This window comes from Rhamphochromis longiceps, linkage group LG3 (genome assembly GCF_057381845.1).
Source record: "Rhamphochromis longiceps isolate RC_006_pf linkage group LG3, R_longiceps_female_GT1.1, whole genome shotgun sequence".
Lineage (NCBI taxonomy): Eukaryota > Metazoa > Chordata > Actinopteri > Cichliformes > Cichlidae > Rhamphochromis > Rhamphochromis longiceps.
The window spans coordinates 67,674,887-67,699,809 of NC_140559.1; the positions used below are offsets into that span (position 1 = coordinate 67,674,887).

The window sequence follows — 24,923 nt, forward strand, 5'->3', positions numbered from 1 at the left end:
GGGAATTACTCTAGTGCATCATTCTGGTTCTAATTTGTAATTACTGATTCTTCACTTGCAGACAGCCAATGGAAATGTGGAGGCAAAAGTGGTGTGTCTGTTCAGGAGGCGAGACATCTCGGGCAACCTCAACACTCTAGCTGACAGCAACGCAAGTGAGTAGCAACCAGTGAGCCAGAGCTCCTCCCAGTGCTCATCTTCTCCAGTCTGAGAGCAGCTATGATGTGGCTCCACTCTTTTAATAAACTTCACACTGCAACCCCAAAGCACTACTTCAGCTCTGACATTGAAAAATGAAAGGGGGCAAGTTTTCATGAATGAAAAATGGTGTTTCAGAATTTTTACTCTAATTAATTATTTATTTATTAAATGTTTACACAGTTTAAAATGAACCAGTAAAGGCTTTGATTCCCAACCCCCTGAACCACGGTCGGCCATGGTTGCCGGAAGGTTGCCGGTTCAATTCCCAGCTCTGTCTGTCTTGGTCGGTGTGTCCTTGGGCAAGACACTTCACCTACCGCCTACTGGTGATGGCCAGAGGGGCCGATGGTGCGATATGGCAGCCTCGCTTCTGTCAGTCTGCCCCAGGACAGCTGTGGCTACAACCGTAGCTGCCTCCACCAGCGTGTGAATGTGAGAGTGAATGAATAGTGGAACTGTAAAGTGCTTTGAGGGTCTCAAAAAGTTCTATATAAATGTAAATGTGTACATATATATACATGTAAATATAAATAATAATTATTACTATTATAAAATAAATGTATGAAATGCACTTACATTTGTACTGAAATTAGCCCAAAAACTGCTGGCAGCTACACGCTGGACTTAACTAACTGGTGGGACTCACACAAACACACTGTGCACGTTCTCTTGAGTCAGTTTGGCCCAAGCAGCTCCCACAGTGTTCAGTGGGATTGAGGGTCAGAACTGCAGGCTGCCAATTCCATCCACTCTATTCCCAAATTCTGAATGTGGTCTCTGATAAACTCCTTTCGTTGATGGCAAGTTATCATCTTGGAGTTCAGTCCCAGACTGTGGTGTAATGGGATTACCACAGTCTTGATATCTTGATTGCCTCCAATGATAACAAGCCTTGTTTTTTTTCCAGTGAGGGAGATACCGCTCCACACCATCACATGCTTCTAACTCCACAAGCTAGGAGCTTGCAGACACTGCAGACACTGTAACTGATTCAGTTACTGCAATCATTCACTATAACACCTGATAAGCTATTAGTGGCTGACATTGAGAAATCCTACCAGTGGCTGGACTGAAAGACAGCACAGAGGCGCTAGTCATGGCAGCACAGGAACAAGCTCTGAGCACAAGATCCATAGAGGCTGGGGTCTGTCACACCAGGCAAGACCCCGGGTGCAGGCTGTGCAAAGACGGTCTGAAACAATCCAGCACATAACAGCACGGTCTAAGATGCGAGCAGGCAGGGCATACATGGAGCGCCATAACCAGCTGGTTCCACCCTATGAGCCCAGTGTCTGTTCTGTGTGTTATTAGAGGGTTGAAGCAGTGAGTTGTTGGTAATGGCATGCACACTGCTGGAGACTGATCACTCAGTCATTAGCCCCTCCCCAACACCAGCTCTACCTCCTTACTCCTCAGGCTGCAGTTCTGCAGACAAAGACACGCCCACACGGATGCGTTGATAGTTCTCCCCCTCTCTGTCCATCAGCGCACACACACACACACACACACACACACACACATGCTGTTTGGTTGTTTTTGTTTGTTTGGTTTTTCTTTTTAATGGTCATATGTTGGCACTTGTAACATTTGTCCATAATGTGTGCCATCAGTGTGTCTGCTGGCAGCATTCATGTGTCCTCTTTAAAGGTATGGCTGCTCTTTAAAGGAGGCTGAGCAGTCTGTTTCCCATACGTGGTGGATTTAGGAGATGTAGCACACGAGCTGAACATCCCCAGCTGATCATTATTAAATAGCCATGCCGGTCTACATCTATCTATAATATTTAATATTTGCATTTATGTATTATTGTGCTAGATGCCAAAACTACATGTATATATGTGTGTGTGTGTAGGGTTTTTAGCGTTTGTTTTTTTTTTTTGTTTTTTTTTTATCGCTAACTCTGTTTCTCTGGGTCTTTTCCCATGTGTTATAAATAAATCTTGATACCGGTTTTATTTTGTTGTATTTATCCGTGACAACTTAAAGGCCAGTCCGTGAAAATACTGTCGGACATAAACCGATCCGTGGCGCAAAAAAGGTTGAAACCGCTGAGCTAAAACGGCTCCCGAAACATGCTCTTTTGATTTGAATTATGTAGTACTAAAAGCTCATGTTTGGCATCTGAAATGTGATGAATTTAATTTCTAGTGTGCCAGAAAACAGTTGAAGGTGACTGACTAAACGACGGCCTGCTGTGGTAACGGTTCTAAGGACACATTCATGACGTTCAGAGAATGCGGTTTAAATCCAGACTGATTTTTGCATGAATTAAGAGAGAGCTTTTTATAGGATAATTTGCAGATTCTATAGATTCCAAGTCACTGCTAACGTTAAACTTTGTTCATTAGTAAGTAGTACATGATAAGAACCACGATGTTTTCACCTAATTGCATTAGTCTTCGTCAGCAAAGCATGTAAGTGTCACACACACACACAAAGATTTGACCACAACATATTATGTTACTGTAATATAATAAAGACTTCCCAACAAGTCTTGCACTGAACATAATTACAGAGAAAATGAGTCATTGTTGAGCTTTTTAATAGCTGTTAGCTTCCACTGTGCTATGTTAGCTCTCTAGTTAGCCACCAGTACACTGCAGCCATGATGTGTGAGGTAGTAAAGAAGCAATGAGCTGATGCTGGATGGATCAGGTCATTGCTCATGTATAATTGGCAGAAGGGGGGAAAATATTTGCAAGAGAAGACGATAATAATAAAATTAAGAATGAATTCTGGAGCACTCAGAGCTTCACACTGTAACAACAGCCTGACTTCTTCAGTGATAATGAATGAGTGTGTCTGGCAGGTTTGCTGTGAGAAGGGAATTTTTCCCAGTGTGCCACAAAAAAGTGAATGCTTTTAGTTGGAAAAAAATTAGAACATGAATTGACTGTGGTGTATCACACTTGTGGATCAAATCGTGTGTATTTGTAATGCTTCAATGCAAATAGCTACATGGATCAGTAAAGTAATGCAAGAGCACAATAGACCCATTACACACAAGTTTGGCCAAGTCAAATCCAGACTGTCCCCAGCCCTCGAACTCTCAGCCTGGGCCATGATAAGCTGCACAGTCTTTAAATAGAATATAATAGCCTTTTATTGTCGCTGTACGTATGCAACCATATTGTGGGTGCTCCACACCAGCTGTGGATCGTGTAAAATTATAAAGCGCTGTATTCTTACTTGCTTTGACTGCCTCGTGCAAAAGGATAAAGTGGCTACTGCAGGATTCTAACAAACACGTTGTTGTTTTGTCATTGAACATAAAACAGTGCGTCTAATAGGGAAAATGTTTTCAGGCCAGTCTTTGTTTGGTTTTTTTTTTTTTTTTTTTTTTTACTCATGTCATAAAATAGCTTAATTTCCAAATGTATCCAGTTTTGCTCGGCAGGTGAAACTAACTAGCATTTGGAGTTCAAATACGTCTCGTTACAGGGTAGTTACAGTGTTCCTAATGTCACTGCTTAACTGACTTATCAAGATTGTTGGTGCACTGAAGTATGACGGAGGCACACAGTGATCCATCGTTGACCTTTGTGGGTATAAGTAGTCCTGTTCTACTCTGTTTAGGTCTGGGTTGGTCGCTTCTAGGCCTCTTAGTGCTGAAGAAGTGCACGTTCTGTACTGCTGCTCGTTAGGACCAAACCTTGTGTATTGGACTCGCTTGTTTCATTGCTGCTCCCTCCTCTTCCTCCTTCTTTATACTCAAGTTCTTTATGCAGAACAAAAGGCCCTTGATCTGTCCACAGGGCCACAGCAACCAGTGAGTTAATTGTGATGCATCTGGAGTCTTTGTCAGATCGGGGACAGTGCGTTTCTAACAAAGTATGTGTTTTTCTCTAGAAATGTGCCCGTCGCTCCTTCTGTGTGTGCTGTGTCTTCTTTTGTGTGTGTGTGTGGAGTTGGGGATACATGTTGTGGAGGGGGATGGGCGCTTTCGGTTTGGCACACAGGGTTTCCTACTTTGTCTGGCAGGGACTAGCCGGACCGGTGAAGGGGGGGGGTTGAGAGGTTAACAGAAAAGGGGTGTGGCTTAAGGTACCATCCCTCTCTTTCTCTCCTGTGCCCTCACTGGCAGGGTTTCCTGTGGTTCAGTGCAGGGGCGGGGTCCACAGAGATGGGAGTGAAGTAGTCCCTCCCCTCCTTCTTACAGCAAATCACTTGACCGCCTGAAATTCAGAATGCGCAATCTAGTGGCGAAACACACTCACACGTGTGGCTTCGTTTTTTCACATCTCTCTGTGTCTGAAAAGTGTCTCATGGCTCTGCTAGTGTCAGATAATCAGCAAGTCCACTAATAATATTTACAACAATACTAACCAGTGTCAACCTGCACTGCTCTGTGCTGACTGCTGCTTTAGTTTTAATCACTGGAAAATCTACTTTTTTAATTCTTGATTTTTTTGTCATTAAAAAGTTAGTGTGCAATTTTTTTTCTTTGAATATCTAAAGCAGCATCTCGCAGTCTTTGTTATTCAGTTACTGTGGTTGGACTGTTGCTCTGCACTTCATTCAGACTTGGCTTCGCTCACACTACAGGCCTCGATACCTCGGGAGTGTTTGTATGAATGAGTGAATGAGGCATGTAGTAAAAACACAAGAACCAGTCCAGTGGTTGCATGTGCAGTTTCTCTCCCTCTGTGCAGCAGTTCAATGTACACAGACTGAAATAAATAGCTGCTGTTATCTGTTTGCTTTTATGTCACTGCAACCATCTTTGGACTGCTTTGCCTATTTTCTAACAGCTGTGGGCCTGCTAACTGCTCTTAATGGTACTGCAGTTACTCACATGTTAATAGTAGTAACATTTTTCTGCCATTTGGACCATTAAAGTTAACTTGAGGACTCACTTTTCAAAACTATTAGATTTTTTCCTACAAGGCTTAGTTTCATTTCTTTCTTCTTCTTCCACTTAAATGGGTGCAGGAATAAATCCTTGGCTATTACCCACCTTCACTGATTTCAAAACACTAAAAGTGTTTCTTTTCTTTTTTTAAACGCTAACTTTTTCTGAACACAACAATACAGCTTTTGGAGTTTGGAGATGTTATTTGCCAGGTTTTAATGAACTTTAAGGTTTGAACATGAGTACAAATCTCACAGAAACTCATCTGAGTTATCAACTCTAAGCTATATAATCGACTTATTTTCAGCATGAATACATGACACACGTACACTTGAAGCCACATGGGGATAGATGAGAAAATGGCAGCTTTGTGGAGGAGCTCTGAGAGGAGTGAATCTGCAAGTGTGACTGTGGTCAGATTCCCAGGTTAGTGCTTCGCTTTCCCTGCGTCCTTATCAATCCTCCTACACAGCTTTCCTTGACTTCATGATGTTTTCCATCAAGGTCAGGACGAGTGAGTAGCAAAGGAGATGGGAGGTCATTTTTGGATATACCAAAGGTGTCTTCAGTCACAGGATTGTGTAGCAAAGCATCTCCAGTGTTTGCTGCAGTAAAACCAGTCTGCTGGAGGGTTTACTTGATTTGTCTTGTGATCTCAGTCACTGCATGAAGTTTCACCCATTTTTCTCTGCCTGCTGTGTCCACATTCAAACGTTACAAGTTATGTTATAGCTGTAAACTCAGAGGTTCGCGTCTTCAGTTCCTAACAGTGACTCTTGCTAATTCTGAGTTCTTTCTGTGTCTAGGAGAGTTTGAGGAGGAGTCAAAGCAGCCACAACTGTCTGAACAGCAGAAACACCAGCTCAAACACAGAGAACTCTTCCTGTCTCGACAGTTTGAATCTCTACCTGCCACTCACATACGGTAAGTGACTACCAGCAGAGCCTTATCACACACCTGCAGTTTAGTTACAGCTCTGACAACAGCCATGTGCATTTGGGACTGATCTGCTGAGAAATGGTCCTGGCTGTAACCATTCTCACCCATTGAAGGGGTGATCAAATCTGTCCCTGCACAGCACCATACATCACCGCTCCTGCCATCACTTATTCTTTCCTCTGTAGTCAATGAAGTCCTAAACTTGACGACTGAATTTGCTTCTAAACATTTGCCCATCAGTTCTAGTTTGTATTGTTACCTAGTTTGCTAAAGATTACAGTGATCGTAGAGAAAGACAGTTTGAGCGTGGTTATTGGTGTCAAGGACTCCAGAGCAATGCTGTACTCTCTTACATCAAAACAGACAGTTGAGCTATCCGCTTACTGTGACCCCTGAGGTGTTTCAGCCATGTGCTACTGAGAGGAGGCCCTGGACTGGGCCCAGGACACCAGGATCACACCTCTTGGCTGGTTTGGGAACACCTCTGTGTCTCTGCTTAGACTTCTGCCCTGAAACCTTGATCCAGACAGGCGATGAATGGATGCGTGTTATTCATATGTTGCACCTTGTTAAAGTCAAAAATGATTTCAAGCAGCAAAAAAAATGAGCACAAAAAAGGCTTGACACTACTTTTTTTTTTTAATCCCCTTTTTTGGGGACTGAATGCGGCAGGGATGTCATCAAACCAGATTTTTCCTTCTTGTTTTACTTACTGAGAAGATGCATTTGTGTCTTTGACATCCTCTCTGTGCTCTCCTCAGGGGAAAATGTAACGTGACCCTTCTCAACGAAACAGATGTCTTAGCCGGGTACCTGGAGAAAGAGGTAAACATGCCATCTGTTTATTTGTCACATTACTTTGATACTTAATTGTTCGCTTCGATATTTCATATTGCAAAGAGAGTGGCACTGTGAAGTGGCTCTAACCTTTGCTCTGTTCTGTCCAGGACTGTTTCTTCTACTCACTCGTATTCGACCCTGTCCAGAAGACCCTGCTAGCAGATCAAGGCGAGATTCGGGTGGGCTCCAAATACCAGGCAGAGATCCCTGATAAGCTAGCTGAGGGTGAGCAGCAAGCGTGTTCAAGTTGTTTTAATACATTTACATTATTTATTTTGAGGAGGCGTTGGTGTATTAGTAGTTCAAGCCATTTGTCCCCGTCTCAGGTGAATCAGACACCCGGGTCCAAGAGAAGCTGGAGACCAAGGTGTGGGATCCCAACAACCAGCTCAAAGATCCTCAGATCGACCAGTTCCTGGTGGTAGCGAGGTAACGCTCGCCTGCCATCTGCCACCCGACTACATCGTCGTTGCTACAGCTTGTTTCCATGGCAACTTCTAAATTCGCCAGTTTTTAGATCATGTTTAGCACCGTCTTGTGTCAGTACAGAACGTGGCATCTTCAGGTTGGTTGGCTGGTTGTGGCCAATAGACTTTATCATTATTATTAGACTGAATTAGTTTATATTAGCTCGCCAGTGACAGAACCGACCGCCAAACTCAGGGAAACGAGGGGACTTCACTTTGTGCTGTCGCTGGATGTAACAGTGAGTTTTATGTTAAGAAACAGAGCAGATACTGTCCACTTTCACTGTCTGAGTGATTCTTTGTTGTTTGGCTAGCTGCACGTTGTAAATGAGAACAGTGTGGAGGCGAGGCTGTGAGTCAGGTGACAGGTGGAGTCAGAAAGAGATTTTTCCTCGTGTGGCTGGATGTACCGAGTGGTGCGATCAGCTGATACGATCAGCTGATACGATCAGCTGATACAATCAGCTGATACGATCAGCGGTATTTTATATAATAAAATAATCTCTTTTATATTAGGATGCTAGGATTTCCAATCGTGCTTGGGTAAGAAACAGTTATGTTTCCTTACATTTCACCGAGTTAGTGGTTCTGTTATTAGTTAGCTAACATAGTCCAAGTCTGTGAGCAACAAATAACCAACCTGGTGATGTCACGCTCTAAACTGTACTAAAACATTAAACTTTAAGCACTGATTTCTTAAATCCAGCTGCACAGACAGAGTTACGCTCAGTGCTGTAAATTAGCCTTTATACATGCAGTATTTCATGCCCACTTTGACATCACATTAGTTTTTATCAAACAGTGTAAATATGATGCGTGTTGTCACGGTACATAGTGTCATGCTACAGTGGAGTATGTAAAGCTTGCCTTTAAAGGCAAATCTAACTGAAGCTACCAGTCAGGTCACACAGGGCCTCAAATGGTTAACACTGAATGTTTCCTGGTTTTTACTGAGCAGTCAGTGGTGTGTTTGTTTCAGGGCTGTGGGTACGTTTGCTCGGGCCCTGGACTGCAGCAGCTCCATCCGCCAGCCCAGCCTCCACATGAGTGCAGCTGCAGCATCCAGAGACATCACACTGGTGAGACATGAACACTAACCAAAGCCTTTAAAGGTTGCTATCATACTCCACCTGCACTAACACAGGAAATAATGAGCAATGACGGGGCAGTGCTATGGGTGAATTTTTAGTTCATAGCAGGGCTGTGCGATATGACCAAAATCTCATATATAAGACATCTGTCGTCCTGACAACGATATAAATCACAAAAATGTAACATTTTCTGTAAATTCTGTGAATCTCAGGCAGCTCAACTTGCGTGAAGTGTTTCCACCTGGGCGTCACGTAGCTGGAGTCGAGTGTTTTAACCGATGCATGAAACGAGACATTTTAGACATAAGTTGTAACGGACACCATCTTTCAAAGTTTGAGTCTAAGGTTTGTTTTTTAGCACCTGACGTCTCTTGTTTTGCTTCTGCTCAATAAACTCTTTCATGTGATTCAGTTTATTTTGAAAAGTCTCAACAGGACCTTGAGCTTGATTGTGAAGTGTTACGTGGAAAAACTGACAAGCGGACAGCGGATATCGCTTTTAAAAATCCATTTTCTTGATTTGAGACGTTTAAATATGACACTCTGTGTACGTGTTGTTTCCACGATTATCTGTTGAGACTCGTGTAACGAGCTTTTTAGTCTGCATTGGGTCATACTTTGGGTGATAATGGTTTTATGACGCCCAGCCCTACTTTGTGTGTCACAAAGGGGATTTGTGCACAATAGGGCTGCCACGATTTGTCGACTAGTCACGATTACGTCGACTATCAAAATCGTCGACGACTGATTTAATAGTCGACGCGTCGTTTGAAGCTTTGTAAGATCACAAAAGACGCAGGAATAAGTGGCAGGATTTAAGAGTGTAATAACGGACTGAAACAGAAGATGGCAGCATTGCATGTACAAGGATGTCAGCTACCGTTAAACCCTGAAGAAGAAGAAGAAGAAGAAGAAGCAGCTGTGTCCCAGAATTCATAGCGCGGCCCAGCTCAGTTTCCAACAATGGCGGCAGTTAGTTAGTTTTAATGTTACTCTTATTATTCTTTCTGGGTCACAAAATAAACGTTTAACATATTTTCAGGCGAGAATGTAGCTGTGTAAACCTCAAATATCTGCTCAGTTTATCAGGACACCACATATTTTCAAAAGCGCTCCGACGTTTTCGGAGACATCTGTTACCCACTAGCTCGTTAGCGAGCCGGGGGCTAGGCTCACTAGCGCCGTGAGAACACCGGACTCCCCGCAAATCGTTTTCAAACCCACCGCCGTCTTTCGCTACTCAGGTTAAATATATATGAGTCACTTAGATAACTTAAAATGTTATTGTTTGACTTTTTTTTTTTAGTATTTTATTTGTTCCTGAGTAAATCAGTTTGTCTGAGATTAAAGTTATAGTTTTTACACAGCTGAATAAACGTCAAGCAGACAACTGATTATCAGAAGTGTGAGATGCTCCAGAATATACTCCAGTGTCCTGTTATATTTTAGATAGCAAGGAGTTTATTAAACTTCACCGAAACAATCTGCAAATTTCATTAAAATTTAATAAACTATCATCTTGTCTTTATTTTTAGTTAGCACAGACCTTAAACACTTAAAGCTGTAAGCTAATGATAGTTATATAAGAGCAGATGCTGCTGGTGCAATAAGCTGTAGTTTTACGTCCAATGGATGATGATCTGATTAGTCGACTAATCGCAAAAATAATCGGTGACTAGTCGACTATCAAAATAATCGTTTGTGGCAGCCCTAGTGCACAACAGCTGACTTGCAGGGTTCTGTATTGTTTGTGTGCGATGGAAAACTTTGGTCAGTCGTCTTACTCCCTGTCTCTGCCTTTAGTTCCATGCTATGGACACACTGCAGAAGAACAACTATGACCTGGCCAAAGCCATGTCCACCTTGGTTCCTCAGGGAGGTCCGGTGCTCTGCCGCGATGAGATGGAGGAGTGGAGCGCCTCTGAGGCCATGCTGTTTGAGGAGGCGCTGGAGAAATACGGCAAAGACTTCAATGACATCCGCCAGGACTTTGTAAGCTCTCCTCAGTGTTTTTCTCTCACATTATTCACGTGGGCATTTGAACAGTAGTGATACAGATATTCAGTGCTGAAGAGGAAGTTTAAGCTGCACTCTGAGTCCTGGGATCAGCAGATGTTTCCCTTCTCTCCCTCAGCTGCCCTGGAAATCCCTAGCTAGTGTGGTCCAGTTCTACTACATGTGGAAGACTACTGACCGTTACATCCAGCAGGTTTGTCGACAGCATGTTGTGTTTAACGGCATCAGCAAACACTTTCAGACGTTTTGTTTTCAACAAAAATCTCCCGCTCTCTCCACGTCTTCTCTCAGAAACGACTGAAAGCAGCAGAAGCAGACAGCAAGCTGAAGCAGGTGTACATCCCTACCTAGTGAGTATTGATGACAGCTATCAAGTTTACTAGTTTACAAGTTTACCATTACTATTGGGGACCACCTAATGTGCTTTGGGTTGTTATCGCAACGCAGCCAGAGGTCACATGACACCATTTGTATACAACACCAGCGTCACAACAAAGGAGGACGTCGAGGTGATTGTTGTCAGACTCTGTGACCGCAGCGTTCTGTTTTTGTGTCGCCGGGTTTCAACCATGGCGTTGATTTATTTTTGTGAAAAAGATGCTCTCAGGAGTCATTGATGCCACTCAGCAGCCAATGGCATGCAGTCTGTTGGCGTTACACCTTCAGACCGCCTTGGATCGCTTTGAACCCCGGCTGAGTCTGCAAGCTTCACAAGGGGAGGACTGGGACTGTTGTCAGAGTATCAAGAGCTACCACAGACATGCTCAGCAAAGTGGCTGCAGCTAGGCGTGGGAATAGAGAGCTCATGTAGAGAACAGTGGTCCGTCAGTCTGCTGGCCACGGATCACGCTAATCGGTTCATTTATGCTACAATCAGTTGGGCAGATGTTTAAGGAGCCCCAGCAAAGTGTTGATTGAATAAAGGAATGAAAACACTGTTCAAACAGTAAAGACTTTATCATTGTCCTTTCTGGTAGATGTTGGGAAATATGATGCTGGATTTGTGATTGTCATTAGCTATTTAAGCCACAGTCATTAAAGTCTTACCATAGATTTAATTAGATTAAAATGTCACTTTTGGATTAATGAATAAAGATATTATAGTAGCACAGCTTAAAATAAATACAAGTTACAAATGTAACAAAAGCCAAACAACTAAAAACTGTGTTTAACGCAGAAGCATTCTAACAAATAAGCCATGAGGTATTATGATGTGAGGCAGTAAACCAGCACCTTTCTGTATGTAGGAGAACTGAACCACATGATGGAACATGCTTCACTAATTGTTGAATAACTCTGTCCTCCTTCACCAGTACCAAACCCAACCCCAACCAGATCATGGTGCCCAGCAGCAAGCCTGGGATGAACGGAGCGGCAGGCTTTCAGAAGGGACTCAGCTGTGAGAGCTGCCACAGTAAGTGTGCACACAGGCTGGGTTTAGATAAAGTCTGAACCACACTCGTTTGCAGTGGGAGTGTTGACTGTCCACACGGACACATTAAAATAGATGTAAATACAGTCTTTCTTTCTTATGCCACCAACTTGTTCTGATTACCGGCGATCACAGAAGACCCATGTATTACTGGCAGGTGTTCATCGAGGCACCTGGACCTGACAGATACAGGTGCTAACTCACTAAATCGTTTGTCTCCAACCCAGCGGCTCAGTCTCCTCAGTGGTACGCCTGGGGTCCCCCAAATATGCAGTGCAGACTGTGCGCCTCCTGTTGGATTTACTGGAAGAAGTACGGAGGTCTGAAGACTCCCACACAGCTTGAGGGTGCTGCTAGAGCTGGCTCTGTAAGTCTCCCCATCGGCTCTTTCTTTAGAAATGTGTTTGAATTAGGGCTGCCACGATTAGTCGACTAGTCACGATTACGTCGACTATCAAAATCGTCGACGACTGATTTAATAGTCGACGCGTCGTTTGAAGCTTTGTAAGATCCCAAAAGCAGGAATAAGTAGCAGGATTTAAGAGTGTAATAACGGACTGAAACAGAAGATGGCAGCACTGCATGTACAAGGATGCCAGCTGCCGTTAAACCCCGAAGAAGAAGAAACTGTGTCCCAGAATTCATAGCGCGGCCCAGCGCAGTTGTCAACAATGGCGGCAGCTAGTTAGTTTTAATATTACTCTTATTATTCTTTCTGGGTCACAAAATAAACGTTTAACATATTTTCAGGCGAGAGTGTAGCTGTGTAAACCTCAAATATCTGCTCAGTTTATCAAGACACCACATATTTCAAAAGCGCTCCGACGTTTTCGGAGGCGTCTGTTACCCACTAGCTCGATAGCTAGCCGGGGGCCATGAGAGCACCGGACTCCCGGCAGATCGTTTTCAAACCCACCGCCCTACTCAGGTTAAACATATACAAGTCACTTAGATAACTTAAAAATGTTATTGTTTGGCTTTTTTCAGTATTTTATTTGTTCCTGAGTAAATCGGCTGAGTTTATTAAACTCCACCGAAACAATCTGCACATTTAATTAGAATTCAATTAACTATCATCTTGTCTTTATTTTTAGTTAGCACAGACCTTAAACACTTAAAGCTGTAAGCTAATGATAGTTATATAAGAGCAGATGCTGCTGGTGCAATAAGCTGTACTTTTACGTCCAATGGATGATGATCTGATTAGTCGACTAATCGCAAAAATAATCGGTGACTAGTCGACTATCAAAATAATCGTTTGTGGCAGCCCTAGTTTGAATGAAAAGCAGTAAAGAAATCCACATGAGCTAATCAGCAGACTTGGAATGTTTCGGGCTGTCTTGCACCTCCTTAAGACTAAATCTGTTCTTTCTGTCCGTCCAGGAGTCAGGCCCTCGTGGTCACATGACACGCCAGGAGGTACAGGGAATGTCACCGTTCACCCGCAACGAGGGTCGAGCCAAGCTGCTGGCCAAGAACCGCCAGACATTCATCCTGCAGACCACCAAGCTCACCCGCATTGCTCGGCGGGTGTGCGAAGACATTCTGCAGCCTCGACGTGCTGCTCGACGCCCCTACGCCTCCATCAACGCCAACGCTGTCAAGGCTGAGTGTATGTGCACACTCACCCCCTCTTTCTTCTAAGCTCATTTGAACCTACTAACAAAGCAGCAAGTTTGACAGCTTTGTCCTTCAGTGATGTTTTCAAACCTCCTTAAATGAGTTCAACAGAGTTTATTTTTTTATTTCCTCAGGTATGATCAGGCTGCCCAAAGCCACAAAAACTCCAGTGAAGAGCAAGCTGGTGCCTCGACAGTCACTGGCCACCATAGTGAAGGATTTGGGTAAGAACGCAGAATGTGACCAGCGCACTGAATATGAAGCTGTTCCAAGTTAATGCTTCCTTTAGATTATACCACATGTAATTATTAAAGTCCTCTACTGCCTGTGATGCCACATGTAGGTTAGTGTGCCTTCAGCCAATCAGCTGAGTTCAGTTTGTGTGATTTGGACTACTTTAATTTTTATAGCACAAAAGGACGAGAGCACAGTAGTAAAGTAGAAACTAGGGCTGGGCCATATTATACCGTTCACGGTAATACCGGTATAATGTTAGGCAACGATAGGAAAATGAAATATCGCGATAGAATGGGAGTAAAACGCGCATGCGCAGTGCCTTTGTTTTCATACGCACATGGCCGATTGTTGAGTGAAACAGATGAACCAGAATTGGTTTGTAAAAATGGTGCAACTTCCGTGATGTGGAACTGGTTTGGTGTTTGTCCGTCAGATACACAACAAAGCACATTTTTTTGCAGAACATGCAAGCGGCCGTCGTTATTGTCGTATTTGTCGGACTAAGATGCTCTTAAATCTGGGAGTAATCTGGGTCCTAAACTCCGTATACTTCAGGTCAAACAACACTGCAGCATCACTGAGCGTTAAAAACTGTCTAAATTCTTTCATCTTTAATAAAACGATCAGCATTGCTGCTTTACCAGGTGTAACTATAAAGTTTAACTTCCAGGCATCCATGAAAACAAAAGTTATTACATTTAACGGAGTTAGAAGTTAGCAGGAAGCTAGCGGAAGTTAGCTCGCTAGTTTCGCTAGTTACCTAAGCATGATATAGCATGTTCTGACTGAGAGATTTCTGAAAAAAATCAAACGTACAGCTCTGCTATCACTTCCAACATAAATGAAGACAGGAAACTAAACAGCAGTGACGTTTGTAGGGTTACTGAAGTTGGGCTAGCTGGTATATAATGATGTGCTACGTGATCGCTAGCGGCACAGCTATGTTAGCATAACATAAACAGTGAAGCTGGAGGACGAACACTAACACTTTTCCACTTATAAAAGTTAACGTGAAGGTTCTTCATGGTTAGAGACAAATGCAATCGCATGGCAGGATGCTGTAAACGGACCAAACTTCAGTCAGGAGAACAACTGAGATAATCCATCCACAATACGAGGTTAGTCATTAATATACTGCAACAACATGGGAATAGAGCAGCTGCCAGAGAATTCAACATTAATGAATCAATGGTACAGAAGTGGAGGAAGCAAGAAGAATGAGTTTAATAAAGTTTGATTTATCTGACTGCTTTGTTTCGCTTAATGTGCCTTATAATCCCGTGCACCTTATGGTCCGAAAAATACGTACTGCACACTGCAGTTTAATGTCGCAAAGCACCTCTTTTTAACTTCAGTGGATATTATACATGGTTATGCTCAGGATATGTCAGCCCATTTCTACTGGAAATGCCTTTTGGTTAAACTTTCAGCAAGGAGTTTGCATTTGCACTGTTACATTTTTATAAAGCTTTAATGTACATAAAAACCAGCTTCTTGTTTAAGTGAAAATAAATGGAAGGTTGTCTTTTTGCGCTAGTAGTGTTGTGGAGTTGTATTTTGTCTCGCATCAATTATATCGTCGGTTATATCGTTATCGCAAATTTTCAAATATATATCGTGATAAATATTTTTGGCCATATCGCCCTGCTCTAGTAGAAACAGCTCTATTATGCTGCTAACACCTTCAGCTCTTTGCAAGCACCTGCACCGACACCATGCTAACACTAGGCTAGCCAACAACCCAGAGTAACGCTAAAGCTGAGTGAATGCAGACCCCAGATCAGCAGTCAGACCCTGAACTTCAGCAGGTACCAAACTGATGAGCCGTCTGGCTGCAGCAGTAGAATCACCGTGACGATCGCTTTAAAGTGTCTTCATTTGTGCGTTGTCGGCGTTGTCCATACCTTACTGCTAAGACAAGCATCACGTGTGTCTTCTTAAGGATATGGATTTGTGTTGCTGTGTGGGACTGTAGCCTGAGGTTTATATTGTTAAATGGTGATTATGAGACGATGTGTTTCAGGATATTTATTGACAGAGTAAGTCACTAAATCTTATCAGCCTTTTTTCTCTCGTCAAGCCTTGAGTGTCTTAGAAACACTGTTTGTTGGCCTTGTTTTTGAAAGATGCTAAAGAGATAAACTTGCCCTGCTGCTTTTGTCTTCTCTGAATTGTCTTCGCAGCCATCTCTGCTCCTCTGAAACTGAAGGCAACCAGAGGACCCCCGACACCCATCAACAGGAACCAGGCCAACCAGCCTCGAGTGGGCCAGAGCCTGCTGGGGAAGAGAAGCTTTGAAAGCGTCAGTGTTCTTCTCACATAGCTTATATTTAAGAAAATATGCTCCTTTTGTAACTGCTACAACACACTCATCTGCTGCCTGTTTTCATTCTTTTCCTCAGAGTGTGCATGTAATTTCACTCCTCACAGAACTAATGGCTGCTAATTTCTTGCATGTTATGTTGGGGCCTGCTGGGCAGCTTGTAGTATAGTAGTGCATCATTAAATCCAAAAAGTGGTGGAAAGCCAGCATGTTTTACTCTCGTGTTTCCTTTTTGCACTGCAGTCTGATCAATTGTTGTTTTCTTCATTGGTTCACAGGCTGCAGGAGTGCCATACCCAGCCAATGGGAGGCCATATACTTCAGGTATGAGAACCACCTCTCAGTCTGTCATCAAGCGGCAGAAAGTGAGCCAGGGAGAAGCTCCCAACCCTGTGGTGTTTGTTGCCACAAAGGACACCAGGTACATGGCAGCACAGCACTTCCTGATTTACCACAGTAGATCATCAATGCCCCAACTTAACTAAAGCCAGCAGTCTTTAGCACACAGACATGCACAGTCAGCAGGATCACACACAGACGGGTGTCATCAGAGTGACTTGGGTACACACACACCTTGCTACACACAGTGTTAGCAACCTTTTTGCTAATTGAAGCATTATTGTGTCAGAGTGGATGTGTGTTCTTATCACTGGTCTCTGTGAACCAGGGCTCTGAGGAAACATCTCACCCAGTCTGAGATGCGCCGGGCAGCAAGGAAACCTCACCTCCTGGTCCGGATCAAACTGCCGCCGCCGCCACGCTCCCTAGCCATGCCCCTCGTCCCCTCCAACACCAGCGAGCCCATCGTCCTGGAGGACTGAAAATGAGGGCTGAGGGTGGTCTTTTAACAGGACATGGGGGTGGGGTGGGCAGTGGGAGGGGCTGTGTTTAAGCCATCACTTATAGGCAGCACAGTACAGCATACAGTAGTCTTTTTATTTTATTTTTCCTCCCCCATTTTCAGTGTCATGTTCCTTTTAGTCCTCTTTTACTTCCCATAAGTTAATGTGTTTCTCTCTCTGTCTCTCTCACACACACACACACACACACACACACACACACACACACACACACACACACACACACACACACACACACACACCTATTCAGTAAGCACACATTAAACCCTCAGGGCTCCAGTATACATGCTGAATTGGTCGCCAATGGTAACCCTGCCTCGGCTCCGTACCATTTATACCAGAACTTAGAGTGCAGTGTTGTCCTGAGTGGTAGGCGTCGCCACTATCGGAGGAGAACTCAAAACCAGAAGCAGATCCTTTTTTAAAGTTTCCAGTCTGTTCTGTGCACTCGGAGGCTCTGAGCTGCTGTGCTCTGGTCATTAAAATAGTGTTAAAATCCAACACACAGCAGCAATGGCACAAATGCTGAGAGGCACGACTGGCTGAAGTGACAGCAGAGCAGCATCTCGTACCAGCAGATGTCACATCAGTTTGTTGTAGAGCAGCAGCCAGCGTGATGGAGCCCTCACACTCACACTTGCCCTGCTTTTAAATGTGTCATTTAAATTCATATATTTTTCTTCCTGAAGCAATGGTGATAAAGCAGACATTGTTTGACTTTCCCGTCTCTTATCTTTGTGTAAATATATGCATCACTGAAGGGGCGACACCCTTACAGGACTGTAGGACAGCTTGAGCAGGCCCAGAGTTTGCCTCGGTTTCAGGATTCCTCTCGAGCCTCCTTTCCTCCATCCTAGCAGAGCAGAATCATCGGGTGGGCTGTGGTGATGGAGGGAAATGTGGTGTTAGTCTGCTGCGTGTTGTAACTCTTTCCATGGCTGCAGTCTGTCATTCAGGCCTGGAAACGTTCAACACACTTGACTTTACGTTCAGTTCTCTCATTATAGGAACAAACATCAGAGATGCAGGTGTGCACACCTGTCCACCCACTGGAACGGTGTGTAAATGTCACAGGGTCTGACCTAGACTTTACAAAGACGCAGAATCGGAGCCTCATACAAACCTGTTTCCTTCTTCTGGAGCTCCATCCATTATTGAACCCTCTGTATCAAAATAAGAGTTTGAGCTGATTGAAAGCACTAACTGAAAACACTGAAGACTTTGTCTGCAGTTGTTTTTGGTTTAGTTTGTTCCCCTCACTCAGTGCGTCTGTACAGAGGAAATGGTAAATCACTACTCTGGGCAGCAGCCAATCAGGTTTCTTTGAAATAGGTTTTTATTCCAACAGCCACTCTGTGCTTTGCTTACTGTAAATTGTTAGTACATACAGTAGGAGAGGTGCAGCCGACAACAGAGGCTGCTTACTCACAACTCAGTTATCATGAATTTGGCTTTGAGATCATGTGTGGGATTTCTGCAGAAGTCTAAAATGAAGCCATAATGTGCAGGAGAACAGGCAGCGAGACAGTCTGAAGGAACAGGACAGTGTTCCTGATGTTAGTGGTCAGTTCATAAATGTGGGTCGAATCAAGCAGAAAATGTATGCAAAAACACGGGGCTCTAGGAGTGGAGTCAAATGGGAAACACACCTTGACCTTTGACCCTTTTGTCTTCATGCAGCCTTCATCCTGTTCTGTACATGTGCTGATGTTTTGGTTCTGACGGGATGTGAGGACTGTGCGGAGGACTCTTCTGCTGTTTGTGGTTTTTCTTTTCCTCCCTCTCTTTGTACCTTTATCGGAGGGAGAGTGCTGAAACCGAGCTGTTGGATCCTTACGATTCCTCTGCGTCCGCGGCAGTGATGACTTTTTTAAGCAGATTTGGTCCCGATGTGAGCTTTGTAATATTTCCTCTCAAAAAAGAAATTGAATTGTCAAGTTTGTAGCAAATGCTAATGTGTGTAAAGAAAACTGCAGAAGTGGAATATTGAAAACTTTTAGTTTTGGTTTGTTTGTTTTTAATTTTGTACATCTGAGGTGTGTAACTCTGTTAATGAGGAGACTGCGCTAACAGGCTACTGTACGTGTGAAGCATCTCTTCTTCATCGGGTGGGTGGACTGCTTCTTTTAACCAGGACTGACCTTCAAAAGGGACAGGGTGTGGATTTTTTTAATGATGGAGAGACAAACATGCCACAAGTGAAACTTTTTCTCAAGTGTTTTTTATTCCGATGTCTCTGTATCCTTTAATGTATCTTGATAAGAAAAAAAATAAAGATTTTTTTTTTCTTCGTGGTCAGACATCTTTCACATCTGCTGCCTCACATCAAACAGCTGGAGCTTTTCACACTGTCGGCCTGATTATGGTTTCATCCTCTTGGTACACAGCAAAGGCCTCCTCTTGGAAATGTTTCAAGCATTTCTCCATTTTTATACATCGACATGTAAAGAGCATCGAGTCCTGTCCCACACGCCACATTGGGAGCTTACAGACACAGCGGCCGACCACATTCTGACCTACACTGTTGTCACGTTTCTTTTTATCCAGTTTAGTCTGACAGGACCCCGCTGTGTGTTCTTGCTTCTGCTTCTCTGTGACGTCCTGGAGGTCATGACTGACTGCAAACTGGTCCAAGCAAAAATGTGACAAACATACGAAAAATAGGAAATCAGGGCAAACACATTTTCACACCACTGTAAATAAAAACCTCAAAGGTGCCATTTGAATATAAAGTGTCAGTTTTAGCAATGACTTCAGTCATTTCTTCATCAGGACCATAGATTTCTGATCATTGCACATTTTTGTAATTTCCCTTCTGTATATCACCACAGACGGGTTTAAATGAAACAGCTTGTGACTGAAGTGCAGACTTTCAGCTTTAATCGCTGATGGGGTTCTGAGCTCGCTCAGTAGGTTTTCTCGAAACCTTGTGAATGTGATCAGTTGAGAACGAGGGTTTCCACAGTGACCCCTTGATCGGCAGCACTGGCTCAAAAGTAATTCGCTCACTGACAAGCAGCTTCATGGCCAGGTGAGGCATGTTCCTTTGCTCTTTAATAATAAATGCAACAGATTAAAGAGATGTTAATGCGATAGCCAGCGCCAACCTCTCCGAGAAAGGCCGACAGCTTTGGTAGTTAAAGTCTTTTTGCTCTTACAGAGAACGAAGCCACGGGCCAGCTTAGCAACATCCCAAACACCCTGAAAGAAAACTGAAGTGGTGATCACAGAATTTTTTTCTTTGGTTAAGGAAAAAGCAGATTGCCTGGAACCTGATGGTAGAAACGACGCGACTCAGGTGTTCTCACTGCCTCGGGGGCTGGGAAGGTTGCAGTCTCTTCTGTTCTGCTATGATTTCTGCACCATTGTTACAAACAAGCCTGAAGTTAAACAGGCCAATGCAGAGTAGAAGACAGTACATGTGAGCTGAAGCAAAGATTCAGCACTGATAGTAGAGATGGGTTATTTCTGCTAAACAATGCAATACTGCAAAACACATTCATTTAACCTATAAATAATTATAATACATTTTTTGAGGGTGCTTTTCAAGAACCCAAGGTCACCTTACAAAGAACAAAATTAATAAAATGAGCAATAGTCATAAAATAAGTTAAAATTGCAGAACAGAACTTGACAACAGATAAAATCAGCTTTCTTATGGCTGGAGGAAGAGTTCCAGAGCCCAGGAGCAGAGGCACTGAAGGCTCTGTTCCCCACAGGGAGAAGACGTCAGGAACAGTAAGATGAATAGCAGATGAGGATCTGAGAGGGTGGGAAACTGGTGATATGAAGCAGTATGTCATGATTTATGAGATGAATCATCATCAATTTGCATATTATGGACATTTTAATGACCACTAAATCACTCTGATCATTTACTTTCCACACGTTCCAGCTTTTCCCAAAAAACTGGTGGCTTTTGGGAGAGCACTTAGGGCCAAATTAAGAAAAAGAATTGTGTCAATTTTGAGATTAAAGTCGAAATTTCGACATTAAACTACAAATAGTATATCTGAATGGACGTGTGGAAATATTTTTGATGCCTGCACCCCAGAACGCCACAGTAAAGACGATGTTGCTTGCAACAACTTGCTAGAAGCAGCCTGCTGCAGACACTGAAGGATCTGAGCCTTCATCGAGAGTAAAGCTGGCTCAGGCCCTTTTTGTTGGCAGACCACTCCAGCTTGTGATCCAGATGAACTCCCAGATACTTCTGGACGTGACTATTTCGACATCAATCCCACCAATGCAGACAGGGATCTGTTTCTGCCAAAGTCCACCACCAGCTCCTTTGTTTTGGCCACAGTCAGCTGCAGGTGGTTCACCTCACACCACCTCAGTGATCAATCAGTCCTCTGTACTCCTTTTCTCTTCCCATCTCCATACTTCCAGTAATGGGCGTGTCATCAGAGGATTCCTGGAGGAGACAGGTTTCTGTGACGTACTAGAAGCCTGCACAACTTTGACTGTTTTCAAGTATTGGATTTCAGCAGCATCACAGGGAAATAATGAGAGCCTTGGTTGGAGGGCACGGAGCAGGAAAACCTGCAGCAGACACCAGAACCATCACATAAACCAGAGTTTTAGATTTTCTGCAGTGTTTTCACTCAGATCAGCTCAGCCGCATGAAATATTTCACTAGTTTCACCAGAAACATGAGAGAATTTGTCAGTGCCCAAGGAAATGTCCAAAGGTGCTTAGACTCTGAGTGGAAAGACTTTGTACACTGACCTTCAGATGGCTTTAATGTTCAGACCTGTAGCAGAGATCAGGCTCTGGTCTTTAGGAGCAGGGCTGTGTTCCAATAACCTGTAGAAAGGTTCCTAACTGAGAGACGTGACCCAGAAGGACTTGTGTGGCGTCTATAATAAGAGTGTTCCAATACTCCAAATATTAAGGAAAGGCGCTTTAATGCTTCCTTTATTGCTCCTTTAGCAAAGATACAGAGGACCATCATTAATCCACAGTAATGGACCATAGCTGAAAACAGCAACATAACAAAGTGGAGCAGAAAGCTTAACTGTAACTGCATTTTCATTTCCTGCAATAACCTGCTGATGTAATTAAAGTTTTTAGCATCAAATGCACAGCCGAAGTCTGAACATCACACTGGTGGAATAAAAACTACTTCCTGTTTCGTTGTTGCTGCATGAACGCAAAATGTTGTATGATGTAAATCAGGGGTGTCACCCCTACTTAATCCACGGTTACCAACCGGCCCACAGCAAAGCGCTCCCTGCAGACGTCATTGTGACGTAGAGCCGAGCGCACCTGAGCAGCGTTTGTGCTGAGAGGCGGGACGCTGAGCGGAGGTTTAAATGACAGCCGCGCAGCGCGTGCTCCGGTGCTCGTGACCCAGGGACAGCAGGCGCGTGGAGGCTCGTGGCCTTGTTGACGGTGCAGGTTTCATTGGTTTCTGTTCGTCAGACGCAGTTTCTCACCCCCCACAGCCTTACACGCAGCTCTGCATTTGCAGCCATGTTTAAGGTAACCGCAGCACCTTTTAGCGCCTCCACATGTAGCTGCTCCTTGTCCTACACACACACACACACACACACACACACATTGAAGCATGTGTGTAGTTATCAGGATCGGGGGTCTACGGTTATTCCTGAAGGCCTGTGAACCAGCAGAGCTTTTATATCAGAGTGCGCTTTTTATCCCATGGTGAGAATAGTTGGTTCTGTGAAACTAGTTTGATTTTTCAAACAAGTGGTTGCAGTGCGTGCTGGTCCATGACCCTGGTTGCTTTTCTTGTACTGGGGTCCTGCTGGTAGGACTAACTTAGCCACAGATCTGAGTTTGTTTTTTTTAATATATAAAAGTAACAACAATTGTGCCTCCTTAGCTGAATCCTGCTGATAGACTTAAACTGTAAGTTACATGAATTCAGACAATTCCACACTGCCACAAAGTTACTGTGAGCTTATTTAGCTCAGTGTGCTTTTGCAGCAATCGCGGTAACCAGCCTGGCTGAGGACGGTGAGGATCAGTCTATGCAGGTCAGACTTTAGGAAGTACCCCTCGTCTCTTTGACACATGGGGTCCAGCGTGTGCAGCCAGTTTTAAAGCATGACTCTGCTTAGATTGCAAAACAAATGTGAGTTACGCTCAGTTGGCTGTCCTAAAGAAAAGTTCTCTGGTTTGTATCTGCTACGTTTGAGTTTACTGTCCATCTGGTTGTAATTATGTGAGTGGAAGTGTGTTTTTCTTTTTTAAAGTGGAATAGCAAAGTTGAAGAGCTGACTGGCTCCCTATCAAAGCTAGTTATTCAGTTCCTCTGGTCTGTGTCCTGCGGTCACTTTTGAAAGACTTCATGTATGCTGACCATGTCCTGATGAGATTTGTCATTTGTACTTAAACTGCTGTCATTTCAGTGGAGAACCCGGTACATTGTGTATAGTCTATATTTATATCTATACAATCTGTTTTTAGACATTAAATGCCATCATTTTAAGCAGACGTTGAAATTGCTTTCCAATATCAAGCACCTTGAGGTGACTCTTGTGATTTGGTGCTATACATTGAAAAATATCAGAAAGACCAGGCAGAACTCGATAAATGTTTAAAACGCTGACTTCTTTCTTTACAGACCAGTAGCAAAGACTTGTTTCTGCCTTCACCTGAGCTACTGGACAGCATGCAGTCTGTGGAGGAATCTGACGGTGACTGTGGTGGAAGCGCCGTATCGTTGGCCGAAGCCCTGCTTCCTGTGACGGAGTCCTCACCACCTCCAATCCCCTGGGTCTGCTCAACCCGCTACAAGACGGAGCTCTGCACCACTTACTCAGATGATGGTTTCTGCAAGTATGCCGAGCGCTGCCAGTTTGCCCACGGCCTCCACGAACTCCACGTTCCCTCACACCATCCAAAGTACAAGACCGAGTTGTGTCGCAGCTACCACACAGATGGCTACTGCTACTATGGCAACCGTTGCCTGTTTGTCCACAGTCCCACAGAGCAACGCCCCACCCTCCGTCGTCGCAGGAACGTCCCGTGCCGCACCTTCCGTGCCTTTGGGATTTGTCCCTTTGGAACCCGCTGTAACTTCCTGCATGTGGAGGGTAAAGATGAAGACGGCCGTCACGATTTGGCCAGTGTTGGTGAAAAGACCGCATTTGTGCAAAAGCCCAAGGGGTGGAAACCTCGGGGAGCTCTGTGCCACACCTTCAGCACCTTTGGCTTCTGCCTGTACGGAACCCGCTGTCACTTCCAGCACGGCCTCCCTAACAGGATAAAAACCTCCAGTCAACACAATGGGTTGCTGTCCACATGCGCGTCACGTTTGCCTTCTGCATCAGACTCTTCAGCCTCGTCATCTCCTCCACCCACCACCCCAGAAGCACCAGCGCACAATGCTTTCACCTTCTCCAGTCAGCACTTAAATGATCTGCTCCTGCCACTGGCCCTCCACCTGCAGAAGCTGGAGAGCACGAAGGCCCAGGATATCTGGGCCAACAGGAGGCTCTAAACTGCTGCTGAACACTTTCTTTTTTCTTTTTTTAATATGTAATTCCCCCCACTTTACCCCAAGGGTTTTTTTTGTATATATGTTCCAGTTGACTTGAGCTTGTTTCAGAAGGCCCAAGCAGGCCTTGGCAAACATGACTATTCAGTCATGGATCAGTCTGGAGTAGCTCTGGAAAGAGAATCTTACAGGTGCAGCTATATGTGTAATATTTTTAATTGTACATGGCTATATGTCTGCCCAAAGCACTGTAAATAAACCATGTTGCTTTTTTTTACTAACTGCTGTGTTTGTGTGTTTGGCTGGGCTGGATTAAAGTTGTGGGGTGACTGACAGAAGTCCAGTAGCTGCCTTTTCAAGCACAAGCGAGGCTGGCATTTGTCAGTCTTAATCAGCTGCTGCTGAAACAAGAGGCTCCTGAAACTGTCTTAAAACTCTGAAGCTTCCTTCCAATAAAGAATGGGATGGCTGGCTGGGACCATGCTCATGGGACCAAAGACAAGAGTCTTGGGCTCAAACTGAAAGTTGGCCTATGATCAGCTCTGGCTGGTGTACGTCCGGGTTAGTTAATGTGGAG

At 44.1% G+C, this 24,923-nt stretch overlaps 2 protein-coding genes across 2 annotated transcripts in view; both read left to right on the forward strand.

Annotated features, from left to right (window-relative positions):
- Window positions 1-17,119, forward strand: part of mta2 (metastasis associated 1 family, member 2) — a 30,358-nt gene extending 13,239 nt beyond the window's left edge. The window contains exons 3-18 of the mRNA XM_085400767.1: window positions 62-155; window positions 5,860-5,977; window positions 6,754-6,817; window positions 6,940-7,057; window positions 7,159-7,261; window positions 8,279-8,378; window positions 10,194-10,382; window positions 10,525-10,599; window positions 10,698-10,756; window positions 11,720-11,820; window positions 12,066-12,205; window positions 13,222-13,450; window positions 13,593-13,682; window positions 15,879-15,997; window positions 16,297-16,439; window positions 16,686-17,119. Coding sequence (XP_085256893.1) covers window positions 62-155; window positions 5,860-5,977; window positions 6,754-6,817; window positions 6,940-7,057; window positions 7,159-7,261; window positions 8,279-8,378; window positions 10,194-10,382; window positions 10,525-10,599; window positions 10,698-10,756; window positions 11,720-11,820; window positions 12,066-12,205; window positions 13,222-13,450; window positions 13,593-13,682; window positions 15,879-15,997; window positions 16,297-16,439; window positions 16,686-16,839 — 1,896 coding nt within the window. The 3' untranslated portion in view covers window positions 16,840-17,119. The remainder of the gene's footprint in view (window positions 1-61; window positions 156-5,859; window positions 5,978-6,753; window positions 6,818-6,939; window positions 7,058-7,158; window positions 7,262-8,278; window positions 8,379-10,193; window positions 10,383-10,524; window positions 10,600-10,697; window positions 10,757-11,719; window positions 11,821-12,065; window positions 12,206-13,221; window positions 13,451-13,592; window positions 13,683-15,878; window positions 15,998-16,296; window positions 16,440-16,685) is intronic.
- Window positions 17,120-22,487: 5,368 nt separating this feature from the next.
- cth1 (cysteine three histidine 1) lies at window positions 22,488-24,664 on the forward strand. The gene has a single exon (XM_085400770.1). It carries the CDS (start codon window positions 23,519-23,521, stop codon window positions 24,347-24,349), a length of 831 nt encoding a protein of 276 aa, XP_085256896.1. The 5' UTR covers window positions 22,488-23,518; the 3' UTR covers window positions 24,350-24,664.
- Window positions 24,665-24,923: the final 259 nt, after the last annotated feature.